Source organism: Lonchura striata, chromosome 35 (genome assembly GCF_050655825.1).
Source record: "Lonchura striata isolate lonStrDom1 chromosome 35, ASM5065582v1, whole genome shotgun sequence".
Lineage (NCBI taxonomy): Eukaryota > Metazoa > Chordata > Aves > Passeriformes > Estrildidae > Lonchura > Lonchura striata.
Window position 1 is genome coordinate 2,607,573 of NC_140737.1, and position 19,291 is coordinate 2,626,863.

General features: G+C 48.6%; 2 protein-coding genes across 2 annotated transcripts in view; both read left to right on the forward strand.

Annotated features, from left to right (window-relative positions):
• Nucleotides 1–19,291, forward strand: part of LOC144247634 (uncharacterized) — a 748,886-nt gene that overhangs the window by 454,766 nt on the left and 274,829 nt on the right. The window lies entirely within an intron of this gene.
• The window catches only part of LOC144247632 (uncharacterized), a 375,628-nt gene that overhangs the window by 81,508 nt on the left and 274,829 nt on the right, over nt 1–19,291 (forward strand). Inside the window, 1 exon segment of the mRNA XM_085565237.1 lies at nt 18,051–18,563. Within this exon segment, the coding sequence (XP_085421363.1) occupies nt 18,051–18,563 (513 nt within the window).

The following is a 19,291-nucleotide window of genomic DNA, read 5'->3' on the forward strand; positions in this document are numbered from 1 at the left end:
ACCCGTGGTCTGCCAGTGCACCACAAAATCGTGTCCCATTCCCATCCTTTCCACATTTGGGCCAGAACATGAGCTGCTTTCTTATTTCCTTTGTTAGCTTTTTCACCAGTTTTCCTTGGTCATCTCTTTGCCAACAGCAGTTTGAGTCACTGAGTTTTCCATAAACTCCTCCTTTTTCTGCTAACAGATAATCTGATCCCATCCCCTGGTGAAATGTTGTGTTCCTCATTTCAGTGGCTTGGTCAGCAGGAAGGTCAGGAGTTGGAGTTGTCTGGTTGGTTCTTATTTGGAGGACAGCTTGTAATTTAATGATGCCATTGAAATGATAAATGGTTTATCTGTCTCCTGATAGGAATTGGTTTGGGTTCTCAGGGGCTGGTCCATGGTGTTGTAGGATTTGTTCTGGTGGCCCTTCATCTTTTCCCCATTTTGGGGTGCTCCCTTCAGCTGGGGCTCCATCAATTGACTGATTTTCTCTAATGTAAACATCAAATACTTGTATTCTAACTGATTTTTCTGAACTTGTGGTAGCAAAACCCCCATGCTCGAATCCACCCTATAAAACACAGACAGTGACAGCAGATGTTGGAGTGGGCAGAGGGATGATCCCTCCCTTATTTTGGTGAAGTTTTCCCAACATACTCCATTTGCTGTTTCCCTTTGCAGCTTCAGCCATTTCTGTTGCAGAGTCAGAGATCCTCACCACGGGCTCTGCCTTCAGCTGTGCAAATTCCATCTGTGGGAGATGGCAGAGTTTGGGGTGAGGGGGCAGAGGGAATCAGCCCAATTCCAGCCCCAGGCAAGAAACCCAAATACATTGTCCATGCTTTACCCCAGCACTGTTAATTTGCATTTCTTAAGCTCCCCTCCAGGCTGCTGGAAGGAAAATTCTCTTCCAGATCAGCCATTGGATGACTCATATGTGGCCACCCCAGAATATGCTGCTTTTATTTTTTCTTTTTAAAGCATATTTTTAAACACACTATTAACTGTTAATGAGTTAAAGGATTACCTTTGTGATAAATGAATGCTCCAATTTATTAATTAATGAAAATTTATTAAATGATCAAAGTATAAATTTAGAGAAAAAAAAAAAAGAAGAGCCACAATCCAGTCAAAAAGGGTCAGTGCAGAGCCTGGGTACCGGTGCTGGGCGAGACACAGGTCTGATCGCTACAGCAGAGGGTCCCCTCTGTTTCACACCGACTGTCCTGCTGAGAGGTCTTTATATGATTTTTCCTGCCCGAGGCAGAGTCCCTTTTCTTCCTTTCAGGTCTGCACATATTCCTGTGGAGTTCTTTCTCTGCAAGGAGCTGAACAAAACCATGTCCAGGGAGTGATAAACATCCACGATGTGTTCCCAGAATCCAGGAATCCAGTATTGAGATGTATCTCACAGATGGCTCCAGCTATCTCAGTCTTAGGTATTTATCAGGTATTCATCATCCTGGTGGATCACCTTGAGGAACACCCATCTCTGGGCTGGCCACATTCATTCATTTGTAAATGAAGATCTCCTTCCTCTTGTCCAGGTGGTTTCAACACTGTGATGCAATCCCCGACACTGACTTGTGTGCTTAAAAATCTTTTTATAAGGGTATTTCTTACCAATACATACATAAAATATATATGGCAATTTTTATCTGCATGAATTATCCCATATACACAAAACAATCCCTCCCCTTCTACATAAACATAGTAATTCCTGATTTCTAAACTTTTTACATAATTATGTGTGACTTTTCCCTATACTACTATCCCATTTCCTAGTTCTTTATAAGAAGGAAATAATCCTCTTAGTTCCCTGAAGGCTTATTATCCCACTCTTGTCTTGGAATTCCCTGGTACAATTTGTAGACATCCCCTTCTCCCTGTATCTGCTCTTTGAATCTGGCCAAAGCACCTGCTGCCCTACCGTGTAGATTTTCCTCCCCCAATTTCATTATTTTTGATACCTGATTTGTTTTTCCCATAGCACATTCTGGGTCTGTGGGCATGGCAGCCACCTGCATACCCTGCACTACTGAGTGTATCGACCTGATAAAGCATGGTATCAGGCAGGGTAGGAATATGATCCCAGCTATTGAACACAATATAAAAAAATATTACCTTTTTCCACCATGCTCCATCAAACAGATGATCCCACCAGGATGCTTGGAGTACAGAGTTCCATTTTTGTACTGGGACATGTGCTACCCTTTTAATTTCTGTCACAGGCCTCTGATGGTTTCTCCATAGTCATCAATCTCTATAGAGCATTATGATTCATTAAACTTTCCACAGACCCCTACTCCCTCTGCTAGTAAATAGTCCAGGGCTATTCTGTTTTGATACACAAAGGCTCATTTGGGAGTGTTGTTTAGACAACAGCTCAAGGGCATTTGAGGTGTGGTTAGAGACCATGTCTACCACTGCCCAAAGTCTTATTAGTCGGTTTAACAGATAAATTGGGGTCCTATACCCCCAGCTTTCATCCTGGGCCCATGTTGCAGGACCATAATTCTCTATTATTCTTTCTGCTGGCCACTTCTCGCCCCAGGTCTGACCCCCACCGAAGATAGGGAATTTCTTTTTCAAATCCCTTCTTCTTCTGCTCAAAGTTTCGTATAAGGGGGCCCCTAGTGAGCTGTGTTCTGATTGAGGTAGGGTAAAGAAAACGTGTCTGATCAATTGAATAGTGCATGATCCTCTCCACCACTGAGGTAGTTTGCTGTATGCTTTCTTCCCACAAATCCAATATAAACCATTCAGGGCTTTCCACCTGACTTTTGTGTTCTTGGGTTTACTCCAGAATCCTCTCAATTCATCTAAGGATTGGTAAGGGTTAGCTCCAGAGCCTTTGTTCCAGCAGTGTTCAATTTTTTTCTCTCCATTCACATTTAGTGCCTTTTTCCCAGCTCCAGTACCCTACTAGGTACCTACTAGGTACTGGAGTACTCCAGTAGGGATTTCTGGCTGCCAGATTCTGCTTTTGTTAAAGGAATTTACTGTTGGAGTGGACAGACATGAAGTGTATCCCACCATTTCAGTGTGCTCCTTTCCCTCCCTGCTAATGCAAAATGTCCCAAGTATAGCATTATCCCATTTCAGGAGTTGATCTAGAGCTAAGCTCTCACCTTTTCAAGGCCACTTCTCTGCAGACTTGAGCCCTCTGCAGATCCAGCAATTGGACAGCCCCAATTCTGTTGCAGTTTCTTGCATCAGATCCACAAATAGGTTTTGATTGGAGGCAGGGAAACTCCAACTGGTATATTGTTTTTTGAGCTGATCATATTGCTCGCTTAGGGTTCTCAGCCTTTCTTGCTCCATCCTTTTTCTCATCTCTGCCTCTTGTCTTTTTAGTTCCTGTGATACCTGTTTAATTTTGCTCTCCGGGTCCACTCCCTCTTTGTTCTTGAAAAGCAGAACATTGTGTCATATTGCAAACAAACGCGGTCGTCCTAATCCTCTAAAAGGTCCATTTTTGGCTCATTTTTGGGGGACATCTTGGTCTCATATTTAAATTCTTCCCGACCCAGTATGTCTGTCCACCCATAACACACATTCCCAAGTGGTTATTGTCATAACACAATGGGTTAGCCTGAAAGTATGCTACAAACACTGACTCCATCCTTCCCCCAGTCCATACTGTGCGGTTACATTTATCACAGATTGGGACAGATATCTGTTCAACATTTCTTTTATGTACCTTGTGCTCTGACTGCCTGTCCTTGGGGGTCGCCCTTTGTGAGTAACACCTTATTCTTTCTTTTAGCTTGCGTATCCCCTGCTGGGTGCCGTTTATGGGACAGTGCCCGCTTATCTTACCCTTGCCGCAGTTCCTTGGGGCTGGGGCTGTCGGAGCCTCCGATTCCCCGTGTGCTCTCCGGACAGTCTGTATGCAGAGCCCGCACCTTCACCGGGGCCTCACACCTCTGTGCTGGGCCAGTCAGTGCAACGCGTGCTGGTCTTGAGGCACATTGCTGGACTCAGATTGATCAGGATCCCCACGATTGTTATTCCTCTGCCTTTGCCTGTGCTCACTGGGTTGCCACCAGTGGTGAGGTAAACCATTTTCTCGGCAGCAAGAATAGTCTTCTGTGGTGTCATACCTGGACTGAGCTGCATACCTCCGTTTAAAGATGCTCCACCTCGGTAGTTTAACTGTATCTGCACTGCAGGGTACTTTAGTTAACCTCCGGCACTCAACAGTAATGATTTGAGCTTTTGATCTCAATTTTCCCCTTAGCCTGTTTTGAAACAAATGAAAGCAGATCTCAGAGTCCGCTTCGATTATTCCTAGGCTTGTGGCAAGCTCTTGTTGCTGTCGAGGCAGGATGGGAATGAATAGACTTGACTCAGAAGGCTGCTGAGAGTAAAACTCCCATTTATTCAAAATACACAGCTCTTTTATACAGAGCTTCGCAAGGATCAAATCTATTTGTTCTGAAGTGAAAACAACCCAGAGCATTGGTGCAAAAGGGCTTGACACACAGTGATAGAACTTAACTATAAACAATGTGAAAAACAAGAGAAATAAAGCATTATTTACATTCTTTCCCAGCTCTTTCCCAGCTTTTTGCCTGGCTAGAAACTCTCAGTTTCTTTCTTTGACTGAATCTGAGACCCACAGCTCTAAGATATGGCTAGTTCCCCTTCTAGGCACTTATCACATAAACCCTTTGGCCAATATTCCCTTCTACAGTGTGTGACCCAAACCTTGTTACAATACTCACATTTGAAATATACAAATGGATAACATTCACAATGAGGTTCAGTGCACCTTATCAGATCCCTGTCAGTCATTTACTTGGCCACCACAAGGTTATCTTCAAATCCCCAGGAGGAGAGGTGACTTTGCACTCTGGCATCTCTTCCTGGTGCTCGACCTTCTTCACTCGGGATGCGTGTGTCCACCCCTTTTCTGCTGTTTGTATTGCTGTATCTGTGGTTAAGAGGACAAGAAAAGGGCTTTCCCAGTGAGGTGTCAGTGGGGCTTCTCTCCACGTTTTTATGAGCACTTTGTCCCCAGGTTGTACTTTATGTGTGGAAAAACCTAAAGGGGCACCTTGTGTTATTATTCCCTGCTTCTGCAATTCCTGCAGATTCTTACTTATGGCTATGAGATACGGCTGTGTCTGTGCATCTTCTATCCTCGGATGCCCCACTGGCATACCATGTTCATATGGCATCCCATACAGCATTTTGAAAGGTGACACTCCAGTCTCGGAGTGAGGCATGGTCTGGATATTCAGCAAGGCTAAGGGGAGGCGCTCTAACCAGGACATTTTTGTTTCCAGAATCAATTTTGCTAATTGAACCTTTAATGTTTGATTTATCCTTTCAACTTGTTCAGAGCTCTGAGGATGCCATGGGGTGTGGTATTCCCACTGGATCCCCAGAGCGTTGGCTTGTTGTCTAATAATTTTTGAGGTGAAGTGTGTCTCCTGGTCCGCATCTATGTATTTTACTAACCCACATCAGGGTATGATTTCTTCTAGTAGAAATTTTGATACTGTCTGAGCCATCACCTGAGAGCTCAGGAGGGCTTCTACCCTGTGGGTTAGTTTGTCCACTATTACCAATAAAAATTTATATCTCCCCACCTTAGGCAGATCAGTAAAATCTACCTGAATCCTTTTGAAAGGTCTGTATGCCACTGGGTGACTTCCCAGTGCCAGCTGCCGTGTTTTTGCCTGATTAATCTTTTGACAAATCATACACCCCTGCACCTCTTGTTTTACCAGTTCATAAATCCTCTTGCACCTGAAGAATCCAGGGAATTGCTCTGCCAGGGCCTGGAATCCCCAGTGTGTTTGTTGATGTAATCTCCTCAGGATGTTTCTGCTGTAGTCTTTAGACAACAGCTCCCTCCCATCTGGCAATTTCCACTTACCTCCTTCTAGCTGGCCTCCTATCTTCTTGTACCCCTCGATTTCTTTCAGGAAGGGGTGGGGAGGATATTCCTGAAACTCCCCTTCTTCGATTCCTGGGGTACTTACCTTCATTAGAGGCACGCTTTTGGCCTTTTTGCTAAATTGTTCCCTTGGGTCCTGAACTGCATTCCTGTCTGGTGCCCTTTCACGTGGACTATGGCAATTGCCTCTGGCCCCCTTATAACCTTTAAGATTTGCCTGATTATTTCTTCATGCACTAGCCTCTTTCCCTGAGTATTGAGTAACCCTTGTTCTTCCCAAATCTTTCCAAATATGTGTACCACCCCAAATGCATAATTTGAATCTGTAAAAATTGTTCCTTTTTTCCCTTCTAATTTCCACAGGGCCCTCAATACTGCGTACAACTCACAAGCTTGTGCTGACCATCCGGGATTCAGGGGTCCTGATTCCACTACCTCCCTGGTTTTGCCATCAGGAAATATCCTGATTTCCTTTTCCCATCTATGACCCTTGCAGAACCACCCACAAACCATTTTTCACCTTCTTCTACATCTGGCCTTATTTTGATCTGCAGCTCCACCACTTATGCGCAGTCATGGGAAGGCACTCCTGCGGCTTCCCCAGCCAGGAATCGCGCGTGATTTTGCACCGAGGTAGTTCACAATTCCAAATCCCGGGAGTGGATTAATACAGCCTCATATTGTAGGAGCCTGGCGTCAGTTGGCCACTTGTCAGCCTTTTGCTGCAGAATGCCCCGACGGTCACCTGCGACCAGGGACCTCAGATAACGGGAAGCTGGACGGGACAGAACACACATCCAACCAATATGATTAATGCAACGTTCTCCATTTATTCGAGAGAAGATGGCAGGTTGTATACACTTCTATATAGTTTATACTTTACAAAGCACTCTCATTGGCAAGCTAACATTGTTTACCTTTGTCTTAAAGTGGCCTAAACCTTACACTATAAACCTATACTACTTTACACCCAGACAGCCCAGTGCTTCGCATCACACCTTAATACAATTTCTATCTGCGCCACAAGCTCTTAATTTCTAACTGTGTCAGAGGCTGGAAGGCCTCACAAGCCCCAAATCTGTGGCCTAGACTGAGGGGAAGCTCAGTTCTCACTCCAGACATAAATCATGCCCTCTCTCTCAGAAATTCTGTAACAGTCACCTTCTTAGCCTCCTCCACCAATACTGTCACTGCTACAATTGCTTGGTAAGATCTCTGCTTACAGGATCTAAAAACTTTGATACATACCCCACCAGCTTCTTGGCCCCTGCCCAATCCTGCGTTAAAACCCCATGGGCAGTGTGATTACTGATGTCCAGGAACAGCTGAAAAGGTTTCTTTACATCAGGGAGGTTCAACTCTGGAGCTGCTGCGAGGGTTTCTTTTAATTTCTTGAAACCCTCCTCATCCTGCTCTGTCTACTTTAGCTTGTCCGTGATAAGCTTTTCATGAAGAAACTTTTCCTTCTCACTATATCCCTCGATCCATTGCCTGCAGTATCCTGGAAGCCCCAGCAGCTGCCTGACCTCCTTTTTTCTTCGTGGAGGGGGTAAAGTAATGATACCTGTTATCCTGTCCAGATCCAGCTTCTTACCTTTTGTTAACCAATGCCCTAGGTACTTGACCTCAGGCTCTGTGAACTGTAATTTCAATTTGAGACCTTCAACCCTTTTTCCCCAAAGAAGTTTAATAGTGCTATGGTCCCACACATCCTCCTCCCTGAGTCCGGCTGCCAATAGGTCATCTACGTATTGTAGTAATTTGGTCCCTTTAACGGGCACAAACTCACTTAAGAGTTTTTCAAGGGCTTGTCCAAATAGGTTTGGTGAGTATAGAGAATAGATTTACCACCCTCAAATCTTGCACCAGCCTGTAATTACCATCCGCCTTCTCTACTGCCAAGATAGGAGTGTAATGTCTTGACATGCACAGTTCCAATGTGCCTTTCTTTCTTAGATCTTCTATTACAGCCTTCAGTCCATTCCTGCCTTTCATGGGAATGCAGTACTGTTTAATCCTGATTGGATCTTCCAGTCTCTGGATCTCAGTGTGAATTGGCTCCATGTTTAACCTCCCCGCCTCTTCCTGAGTGGAGTGTTTAACCTCCCCGCCTCTTCCCAAATCACACTTTGGGATTTATCTCATTTTTGTCCTCAGCGGTTATTTTGTATAAACTTACTGTGAGCTGGGAGTCCTGTGCTATCAGTCTTATCCCCAGAGCTACCATTAGATCCCCCCCCAGCAAATTATAATCTGCTTCTTCTACCAGTACTATGTTCCCCAGACAAAACTTATTTTCTATTTCCACATTTGTTAAAACCAGTACCTTAAAGGGTTCCCCTTTAGCCCCAATGACCACCATTGAATCCTTGCTTTTAGTAAATCCAGGTGGCAGTTGCTGAACTGTAGTTCTTTCTGCACCTGAATTGACCAAAAACACCAATTCTTGTTTTTGGGGGTCTAATTTTTAATTTTATCAAGGGCTCTCCAGGTGTTCTGGACCCCAAATTATAAAGCCCCTGACACCTCTAATCCTTCTGGAAGATCTGTTCATCCTTCATTCTCTTCTTACAGTCTCTTTTAAAGTGCCCTTTCTGTTTACAGTAAAAGCACTCAGGGCTGCTTACCTGTTTGTTTATGCCTTTCTTCTGAGAGGGGTTAGGTTTTCCCTGGGGCTGTTGTGTTTGTGCCAGCTTTCCGGGATTTTGTATCTGCTCCTGTTTTTGCATTCCCTTACTGCCACCACCAGGTATCCTTGCCTGTGCTTTTTATTTTTCATTATCCCTTCTCATGTAAACCTTCTGTGTCTCCCTTAACAATTCTTGGAGGCTTTTCTCTTGACAAGTTTCTATTTTTTCTAGCTTTTTCCGTATGTCCTCCCATGATTTAGCAACAGATTGTGTTTTAAACAGAATACCCCCGACAGGTGAATTAGGGTCGGTGCCCAAATATGTTTGGAGGCTCTTTCTCAGCCTCTCCAGCCATTTGGTGGGTATTTCATCCCTCCCCTGGCATTCCCCCAATGCTTTACTAATGTTCTGTCCCTTTGGTACCATCCCCCAAATTCCCTGTATTACCATGTTCCTTAGCCCTATCATTTTAGACTGATCCTCCTCCACCTGGGTGTTCTATGATGGCCTCTGTTCAGGCTTTCTCTCGTGCCACTCCCTCCCTGGGGATTCCTGTGTTCTCAATCATTTATTGCAGCCTGCCGTATCATGTCCCGTTCCTCGGCGTTGAATAACGACCTTAGAATGGCGCAGATGTCATCATATGAATAGATGGTGTTCCCCAAAAATTCATCCAGCCTCTCTGCCACCCCTAGAGGATTATCCATTAATTTCCGCATTTCCTTGCTGAAAGCTCTTACATCTCCCATATTGATCGGCACATTTATGTACCCAATGACTCCGGGAGCGGTTGGTACTTCCCTTAGAGGGTAAAGACTGGGTCTGTCCCCTTCCTCCTCACTATCGTCATGGTTTTCTCTCTGTGTCTTGCACCGTGTTCTGCTAGCTGGAGGATAAGCAGTTTTCCCAGGGGGAGGTGTGTGCCCGGGATCGTCTGCCTGTTGTGGTGCAGGTGGGGCTGGGAGGGACCTGATGGGTCCGGCAGCAGCGGAGCCGAGGGCTGTGTGTTACACGGCGGTGCCTGTGCCTGTGCAGGCTGAGGCGGGTGCCCCGCTGGTGCAGGCACAGGGGCCTGAGCCTGGGGAGGAGAATTCAGGTACAGGGGTGGAAGATTGTCCAAGGGCTCTGTCTTGGTTTGGAAAGGCAGGAGTCTGTGAAGGAAGGCAAAAGCCTCTTGTGAAATGGAAAAGGTAAACTCCCTCTCTCCGAATTACCACAATTTCAAAAAAAGCTCTTAGGTAAAGATATGGGAATGGGAATAACAGTTCTTTATTAGGAGAAAAACTAAATAAAAATAATAATAATAAAAATGTAATTAGTACAAACAAAACTAGTGAGAGTCAGAAACCTAACACCCTGAGGAGTTAGGGTGTTGGCAGTAGTCCAGTTAAATGGTGGCTGTTTTTCCTGGAGTGGCAGATGAAATGCTGCTGGATTGGTGATCTCTAGAAGGGTGGAGTTTTCTTTGAAGGTCTGGTAGTAGTTGGGCTTGGTCTTCCTCTGGGACACCAGCAGAGAAGAGAGCTGCTTTTCTGGGAATCCAGCTAATAGCTGCTCAGTGTCCCAAAAAGTGCAGATTTTATGCAGGTAGGGGTGCTTGGCTCCTCCCCCTGGGTGGAGCATCTCACAATGGGATGATATAACTTTACAGGTCATGCAGTGAGTCATTCAATGGTCCATTGTCAGAAGATATCTCCCCAGAGATTGTTCTTGGAAGAGATAAGAAAACTGCCCAACCTCCAACAGATGGCAGATAGAATACATGCTTATTTTACAAGCCAGGACAATTGTTATGGAAAGTTATTCTCATGGTGTAATCTTGTCTCTGAAACTGCAGGGAAAAAAAATTTCCAACAATATCTTTAGTGTTAGAGAGTCAAGGCATTCCTTGGTTCTGGCAAAGATGTGCAACAGAAATAATTTCATCCACACACAGCCTAGCTGTGCAGAGAAAATCATTCCATGACATGTGAGTTTTACTAGATTTTTCCTAAACTATATACAGTCTGAACCAATCTAAATCCATTGGTTTAATGTTCATTGCTTCCAAGTTGTGTAGTTTTTAGTATTTGGTTTTCTATTGGACCCAGATTTCTTTGCCTCTGATGTAAATTAGATTCAAACTCCTGGATTTCCTTCCCAGACTTTTGCAGACCAGGTGCCTCTAACTCTGCCGGGGGCAGTGTCTGGGGTAGGTGTTGGTTGCTGTTTGCTGCTGGGCACTGATGTTTTGTGGGTATCTTTTGGGGTATTCCCAGTGTGTTGAGATGTTAAGCTCATCTCCATTGAGTGGTGTAACAGCCCTTAACAAAACCTTTAAAATTTCTTTCTGCAAGGCAAAGGCAAACCAAGCCTGAGTAGAGAAATAATTTTTTTTTTTTAATGAAACTTGCTACATTTTCCACCAACCCAGCTAATGCAGTGTGAGTGTAAGTGGAATTGTCCCGGTGTCTCCCCAGCAGCTGTGGCAGTGCAGGCCCAGAGAGCACTGAAGCTGCAGCAGTGGCAGCAAGGGCTGGCCCCGGTGGCTGGAGCTGCCCAAGGAGGGTGGCCAGGCCGAGGATTTCAGCAGAGGATGTGTGGGCAGGCCCAGGGCCTTGCCCCGCTGTGGAGCCCTGGCTGCTGCTGCGCTGCCTTCAGTGCAGGCTCAGGGGGGCCTCCCATCCTCCTGCTGCAGGCGGGAAGTGCAAATCTCCGGGGCTGCAGAGACCTGGAGCCCAGGCTGAGGGGTCCCCCCGTGTTCAGCTGTGCTGGCGGCTGTTTCTGGCCTCAGGGCCCCTTGGCATGGGCCACGCCACTTGGCCACCAGTGGTGCTGCTTTGCACTCCTTAGGCAGAGCCCATGTCCTGCTTGGATGTTGGCAGCAGCAAAGTGCCAAGGCAGGCTCTGTGCCAGCCCAGCTTGCTGGGAGAGAGATTGCACCAGAGACAGGATTCTGGCCACAGACTGCTTTAAATGTGCATCCCTTATCTGCACCCTGCACTGGGTGGAGAATTCCCAGGGTAAGGAATTCACAAGGTCAATTCCAAGGGGAAATAATTGAATATCTGCCCTGGCTCTGGCTCTTCTTCTTGCCCAAGCCAATGTCAAAAACCATACCCATGGCATCTTGGTTTCTATCCCCAGCTTCCAAAGGTGTTTCTTTCTTTCCCCATTCATTCTTTGTACCCAGCCTGAGCTCTGGGTCAAGAGGTCCCATTGTATTCCTAAAGCTGCCATAAGCCCCTGGAGGATCTTTCCTGTAAAATGAGTTCTGCTCTTTGAATCTGTTGTTTCCGCAATCCCTTTTATAGAAATTACTTCTTTTAGAGATGCCTTATTAAGTGATCCAGTGGTTGCTGAGCAATCAGAATTGCTTTTGCCCCCCCTGTTAGGTGAGATGGTGTCACCAGAAGATATTGAAGCCTTCCTGCTCAGGGCATTTCAGTGCCAGGCTCTTACAGGCACACACAGCTGTGCTGGTTGAGCTGACCATGGGGGGTAACCTGTGCTTTGTCTGATTCCCTTTCCTCAATAACAGCGTGTCTTGGAACTCTTTTCCCTTCTGCTGCCCTTGAAGAGCCATCCACAAAGACATTTTCTGCCTCAGGCCAGGCAATGTCTCCTGAATCTCCCCCAGGCTGGGTCTGGAGCTGTGTCACTTGAATGCAGTGCTGGGTTTCTTCCCAGCCCCTCTGTGGGCTGTTCAAACAGGAGGCTGGGTTAAACCCTTCCCCTGTCCTTGTGGGAACTCATAATGTCTCTCAGACATTTTTAGAGGTTCCAGGCCTTGGTCAGAAGCATTGTAGACCCTGGCAGACAGCTGAAAAACAGCTGTGATTTTGAGTTTGAGCCATGGAATGAATTACCAACTTTGGAGGTGGAACAAGCAGTCACAAAAGGTTAGATAGTGTAGTAAAAGTAGTTGCAAAGTAGAGGGGAAATTTTTTTAGTATTGTACAGGGGGGTTTTAACACATGTACAGGGGGGTTTTCACTTTGTACATGGGGGTCAGAAGTTTTAAGATGGAGGAAAGTGGGCTGATCCTGTTCTTCCTCCTTCTTTTTCCTTACCTCCATGTTCTTGGTGATGTTGGCACTCACAGATTGGTTTAGAGTAGAAAAACACTTGGCAACGTAGGTAGTAGGTATTGGGGAATAATTGTAAACATGTTATACATAATATATCTTATAAAAGATAGCAGCAGCCCTGGGCGGGGAGAGAGACGAAGAAGACAGCAGAGAGAGAGGATGTCAGTGTGTGTGTGTGCCTCTACCCAGGCCACTGATCAAATAGCTGCAGTCCAAGAACATAATCTGTTAGATAACTAGCAATAAACTGCCTTGAGACCGAACAGCTAAGCCTGTGGAGTTTTTCTTTGGAAGCACGGGTTGGAGGAGGAATTTCACCACCATATGAGACCCCAGAGCAAGGCCGGGGTTCTCACATGTCCTCACTTCTGAATCCTCCTGTGCCACTGAACAAGTTTCACACCGTAGTAACCGAGCATTGCTCATCCATTGCGAGGCTCTTTTGGTGATCAAAGCTTGAACTTGATGGGAGACTGGAACAGTTGGAGATCCTGTTGTCATCAATTTTGGGCCTCGGTTCTGTTGAATCTGTGGCTGCATAATTCTGCAGACAATGAGGCCACTCCGGCCATTGGGTGAAACATTTTGGCCCAAGGATTCCTTTGGCATGGCCCTGTTTAACATTCACCTACAATTCCAATTTCTTTTCTGTAGGGAGCACTGTGCTCCAGGACGGTTTAGGGGAATGGAGACGAGAGATCTCTGAAGTTGCTCTTGGGATATAAGGTTTATTAGGGATGGAGAAAGGTCTTGCTTGGAGCTGCCAGATGCAGCACCTGGCAAGCTTGAGGGGATGGGGGAGGGGAGAGACAAGAGGATGCTCTAGGACAGGGTGGAGGTCCTCAGAGGGGGGAAGATACAAGAGAGCGTCTGGCCCCTCGGAGACCCCTTATCAGGGGCTTCAAGGTGGGCTGGAGCAAGACTTGGGCCAATGGTGTTACAGGCACTTGATGTTTTAGGGGAGGGTTACAGGTGAACCATACATTTTGGGGGGTGAGATGGAACAGTTCTATTTGACTTTTGGACTTATCTGTAGGTAACGGTATTGTCCAGCCAGTAGGGAGGATTGTTTTCAGCATGGCTGTATTATGAATAATTATATTTATCCATCCTTCCCAACACTTTTCTGAGTCTGGAAGAGCCACAGCTGAGGCATCAATATTTTTGGTTGTTCATTTTCTCAAGTTCTGCTCTCTTTCTCCTGTCCATACCACAGCATGGAGGCTGTCTGGGGTTAAAAAGTCCTACAGTGTTCTGGCTGGAACAGAGAATCCTCAATCCAGGTTGTGTAATTCCTTTCTAATCCTCAGCATTGTCACAGCTCCTTTTTGTTCCTGGGTAGTGTTACTTCTAAGATTGCCCACACCCACTCTGGGTCATTCAAGCACAAACCTTCCGTCAAAATATATCCCAAATTTTTAACCTTTTTCTCCACCATTTGCCTTTTTTTTTACCAAGTAGTCAAAAGATTTTTCTTAGCCAGAAAATTCAGCCATTTCACAGAGGCTTTGTTTGTCTACCACTTGTTCTTGTCCTCCTCATTGGAGCCATCTGATTCCCTGACTGGCAGGATAGGAGTGCTGTAGGGAGACATCCCTGGCTCCAAGAGCCCTGCCTTTAGCAGGGACTCCATACCAGGCTGAGCCCTTCCTTCCCTCCCCTGGAACAGGGTGTTGCTTTTAGACACCACTTGTCCTGGTTGCTTCCAAGTAATTTGGAGAGGCTCCATATCAAATTTTCCCTCTTTCCATGGGGCTGCCCACACCTCTGGGTTCCCTTCAGCACAGGCCTTGCCAGACATATGACACAAAGGTACAGCAGCAATAGCCTCTGTATCACCTTTTACAATATTACAATGCCACCATCAGATTCCTTCCTAGTTAATTACAATCAGAGTAGGAAGAAAAAGAAAATAGTTTATTTCAAACCTATCCTCCACAGCTCCTAATAGTGATTGAACAAATGATACCAGCTCAGCTTTCCCATTTATTCCCTTAATAATGAAAACACTCCTTTAGAATTTTCCCCCCTTAGGTGTAAGATTCAGAGTGGATGGAGAGGCCCCTGTGTCCATCAGGAGAGGCCTCCTCTGGATGCAGACCCAGCCTGAATGTTCTCCAGGGCTCCAGTGTGGTGGGTCCCCGGTGGGATGGGAGCTCAGAGAGCCCTGACAATCCATGTCCATGCAGGGGTGGACTTGCTGCTGCTGAGGGTGCTGCTGTCTGTGCTTGCAGTGTCCTTGTGGGCTGCAGCTGGAGCCCTGACTCCTTCCCAGGGGCTGTTTGGGTGGGCTCTGCCCTGGCCAGGAGGGCAATGCCTCTGCCAGGTGCTTGTGGCCGACCCCGTCATGCCCTGGGTGCTGGGGCCCCCTTGGGCCCTGGGGTTGATCCCTCAGGGCTGTGGGAACTCTGCCGTGGCCTTTGCCTTCAGCTTGGCCTTTTGCTCATCCCTTCTTGCCTTCAGCTGCTGTGCCTTTGTGCCCAAGTGCTGCAGGGCTTCTTGTGCCACTCCTGCAGCCCCGGTCACTGCCTGTGGGTGCTCATCCTCTGAGAGCTGCTGAGCTTTCTGCAAAACCTTTCCTTTCTGCAGGGACCCAAAGCAAATCCTGAACAGCAAATCCTGATCCTTCCATGTGCACTCTGCATTTCCCAGCTGTTCCTTTGTTTTCCCCGTTGTGCTCAGGGTCCCTGCCCAGCCCGTGTGGCAGAGCCGGTGCCTGTCCTGCCGCAGTGTCCAAAGGCGGCCCCCCCGGCGGGCAGGGCCGGCAGCTCCCCGGGGCCGGGCAGCGGCCGGGGCGTCCCGCAGCCTCCTGGGGGCCGGGGGCCACTGCCGGCCCTGCCCGGGGCTGGTGGGGTCAGGCAGCGCCCGGCGCTGAGCCCCGGCTGCCCCACAGCCCCGGCCCGGCCCCGCAGCTCCCCACAGGCCCCAGCCCGTGCTCCCGGTGCCGCACCTCTGCGCCCGGTGCTGCCGCTGCCAGCGCAGAGAAACCCCTGGCATCCTGACCTCCTGCTTTTCCTCTCCTGCAAATTGAAAGTATGAGATGGTAAATTCTGAGAAAAAACGGTGCTAGAAAAGAAACCAATCCTGAGTAGTTTTCTGTTCGTCCTCTTTGCCATCATCCTTTTTCTTACCACACAGATTCCTCCTGCTGCTTCTTGCCTGAACCATATTGCTGCACACTCCCCTTCACCTGATCCCTTCCCAGCACACCAACACCATACATCACCTGTTGTCCAAATCCCTTCTCCACTTCCCTCATTCCCCCACTGGGTGTCCATGTCCTTAATTACCTCTGGGAGAATATGCAAACTACCTCAACATTCTCCCAAGGGACCCTTCAGAGACATTTTGGGATCATCATCCCTTTGGCCAGGACCCCTCCCCGGCTTTCCCTTTTCTCCCCTCCATGGGTGCCCTGCCATGTTCACTCCCCGAGGATCCCAGGGCACTCACTGATGAGATTTTCAGTGCTCTCTCCCTGCTGACTCTTCACAGACCCCCTGATGTGTCACTCGTCTGTCTCCTGGTCACTCCCGGGTCCCCAATCAATCCTCGGTGCCGCCGCCAGCCAAGGGAGCCAATCACCCAAAGTGGGTGAGGCACCTTCAGCTGCACTCCCTGCCCGCCGCCCCGGAGAGTGGAAGGAATTCGGGATGAACCCCAGGGTGTGTGGAAAAATTGACATCAGCAGAGAATTCTGTCCACAAAGCAGACAGAGGAATCCTGTAAAAGTAATTTCATTCCTAAGAAAAGGGAGAGGCCATGGGACATTCAGGCCATGGGATCTCGCCAATTGTTGGAGGACACCGTCTCATTTTCATCCAAATTTTCCCAGCTGCATCTCCCTTTCCCTTTCTGTGTTGGCTGAAATACTTGAGAGCTACAGACTTCTCAATCCACATACTACTTACCCCTTTCATATGCACCCCAGTTTTGTATAGCAGATGATACTCATGGCTCTGTTAAGGCTTTGTTGTTCTTCTCCAAGTTAATGAATTTAGCAAGACCTTGGCTGACATTTTCGGAAACCAATGGATTCTCCTGTCACACCCTTATGTACAATTCTCTAGCCCTATCTCCGAGCAGATTCAGAGCATCTGTTTGTAAAGACACTTTCCTGTTGTTCCTTCCATGGGGTCCCCCGTTTGTGGGACATCCCCCCTGGAGCAGGGTGTCCCCTCTGTGCTGCAGCCGCAGGGCTCGGGCAGAGCTCAGCCAATCAGAGCCCGCGGCGCTGATGACTCACCAGTTGCCAGGCAGACTCGCAGCTCCCCGCGTTCCCCACCTGGACCCACCTGCGCCCCCCCTCGGCCCCATGGCCCCGCGAGGGGAATTTGGGGAGGTGGGAGTGGGGCAGCGCCAAGGCCGGGCCCCCCCGCGCTGTCCTGGCGGGAGCGGCTGCAGTGGGGACCGAGTGCGGGCGGGAGCGGCCGAGAGCCCAGCGCTGCCCCAGCCCGACCTGCCCCAGCTCCATCCCTGCCCCTGCGCTGGGATGCTGTGGGTGTGGGGGGAAGAGGGAGCCGGCAGTGGGTGCTGGGCCTTGGGGCAGGAGGAGAAGGGAAGGAGAAGGAGGCTTGAGAAACAGAATGGTCAAAAGATGCAGGTGGCAGGAGAGAGTGGGATTGTGCAGGAGAAGGAGGAATAGCAGGAGGAAGAGGAGTGTGTGGAAGAGCAGAGACACAGGAGGAAGAAGGAGGAGCAGAAAGAGGAAGCAGCAGAAGGTTCCACCCCTCCCTGTGTCTGCAGCCTCCCCCCAGCCCAGGAGTGCTGCTCCCTCCACATGCAGCAGGTGACTGTGGAAATGGATCCACGATTTTCATGGGGTGAATCTTGGTGTTTCTGAGCTTGCTTGGGATAAATGTTTGTGCTTTGGTTTTATGTGGCAGCTGAATATTTATATCCTGGAGGAGTATTTTCCTGAGTTGTGATGTTTAGGGAGTTTTTGATTTGTGTCTTGGAAGTTTGCGGTATTTTTGGGCTGAATCTTGGTGTTTTGGAGGTTCTTACAGACACAAGATTCCCAATGATTTCCTGAGATGAACTTGGGCAAGGTGGAACCTCCAGTCCAAGGAGCTCTCCTCTTGTTTTTTCCCCAAACCAGGATTTGTCATACCCAGGGTGTGGCTGAATGGAGGAGGAGGAAAAGCCCCGGAGATGCTGCAGGAGGAGGAGCTGCAAACCCAGCCCAGGGAGCTGTGGGGAGGAAAGAGCCCCCCTGAGCCAGGAAGGCGGGCGGAGATCCAGGCGGAGCTCGGAGCTGGTGGAGAAGCCTCATGGCAGGGAGAAGCCCCACAAGTGCTTGGAATGTGGGAAGGGTTTCAGCTGGAGATCCAACCTGATCGTGCACCAGAGGATCCACACTGGGGAGAGGCCCTACGAGTGTGGGGAGTGTGGGAAGAGGTTTCAGACCAGATCCCATCTCCTTGTACATGAGCGGATTCACACAGAGGAGAGGCCCTTCCGCTGCTCCGACTGCGGGAAGGGTTTCAAGCAAAACTCCAACCTCACCGTGCACCAGCGCATCCACACTGGGGAGAGGCCCTACGAGTGTGGGAAGTGTGGGAAGGGCTTCAAAGACATGTCTGGCCTGATCTGGCACCAGGTGTTCCACACTGGGGAACGGCCCTATGAGTGCTTGGAATGTGGGCAGAGCTTTGGGCGGAGCTCACACCTGAGAAGACACCAGCACATCCACACTGGGGAGAGGCCCTACGAGTGTGGGAAGTGTGGGAAGAGGTTTCAGACCAGCTCCAATCTCCTCCTCCATGAGCGGATTCACACAGAGGAGAGGCCCTTCCGCTGCCCCGACTGCGGGAACGGTTTCAAGCAAAACTCCAACCTCACCGTGCACCAGCGCATCCACACCGGGGAGAGGCCCTACGAGTGTGGGAAGTGTGGGAAGGGCTTCTCACAGAGCTCAACCTTGACCCAGCACCAACGGAGGCACCACTAAAGGAAGCCCTGTGAGTGCCCCACGTGAGGGAAGAGCTTGGAGTGAGGGAAGAGAGTGAAGGAAGAGCTTGGTGTGCTGCTGCAGCTCCATCCCCCATGGGAGGATCCGGGCTGGATGATCCCCAGTGACCCCCGTGGGGCAGAGCCCTGGTGCCCCCATATGGGGAATAAAACAGAGAGTAAAGCAATGGAGCTGATAAAGGGGCCCGACATCTGAGGCCTGACTGAGCAGAAACTGTGGGAGACACAGACACAGTTTCAGTCTCCCTGGGCAAGAAGACTGACCAAGCAACATGGTGTGAGACTTTGTGATAAGATAAATGTTCCCAGGTGACCTGATGTCACAAAGAATGTGTAACCAATGGGAAATTGTTACCAAAAACAGAGCCCTCTATAATCACCATACAAGTAAATCCCTGTATAAACACCTGGTACACTCAATAAAATTGGCTGTGGTCTAAACTGGGATGTCCCCGTCTCTCCATGGTGGATAACCCTGTTGTGGGTGATCCCCGTTGGGTGGGGGAAGGTGCTGGAGGGATTTCTTTCCCTTCTCCTGGTGCTGCCGTGGTTTGGTTGGTAATAAATTCCCTCCCTGTGCCCAGGCTGGGTCTGTTGTCCCCGTGCCGGTGCTCGGGGCGGGATCTCTCCCGTTCCTTCTCTGCACTGCCGGGCCTCTCCTCAGCCAATGAGAGAACGCGGTGGAGAAGAGTCAGCCAATGAGAGCGAGCGGGGCTGATGAC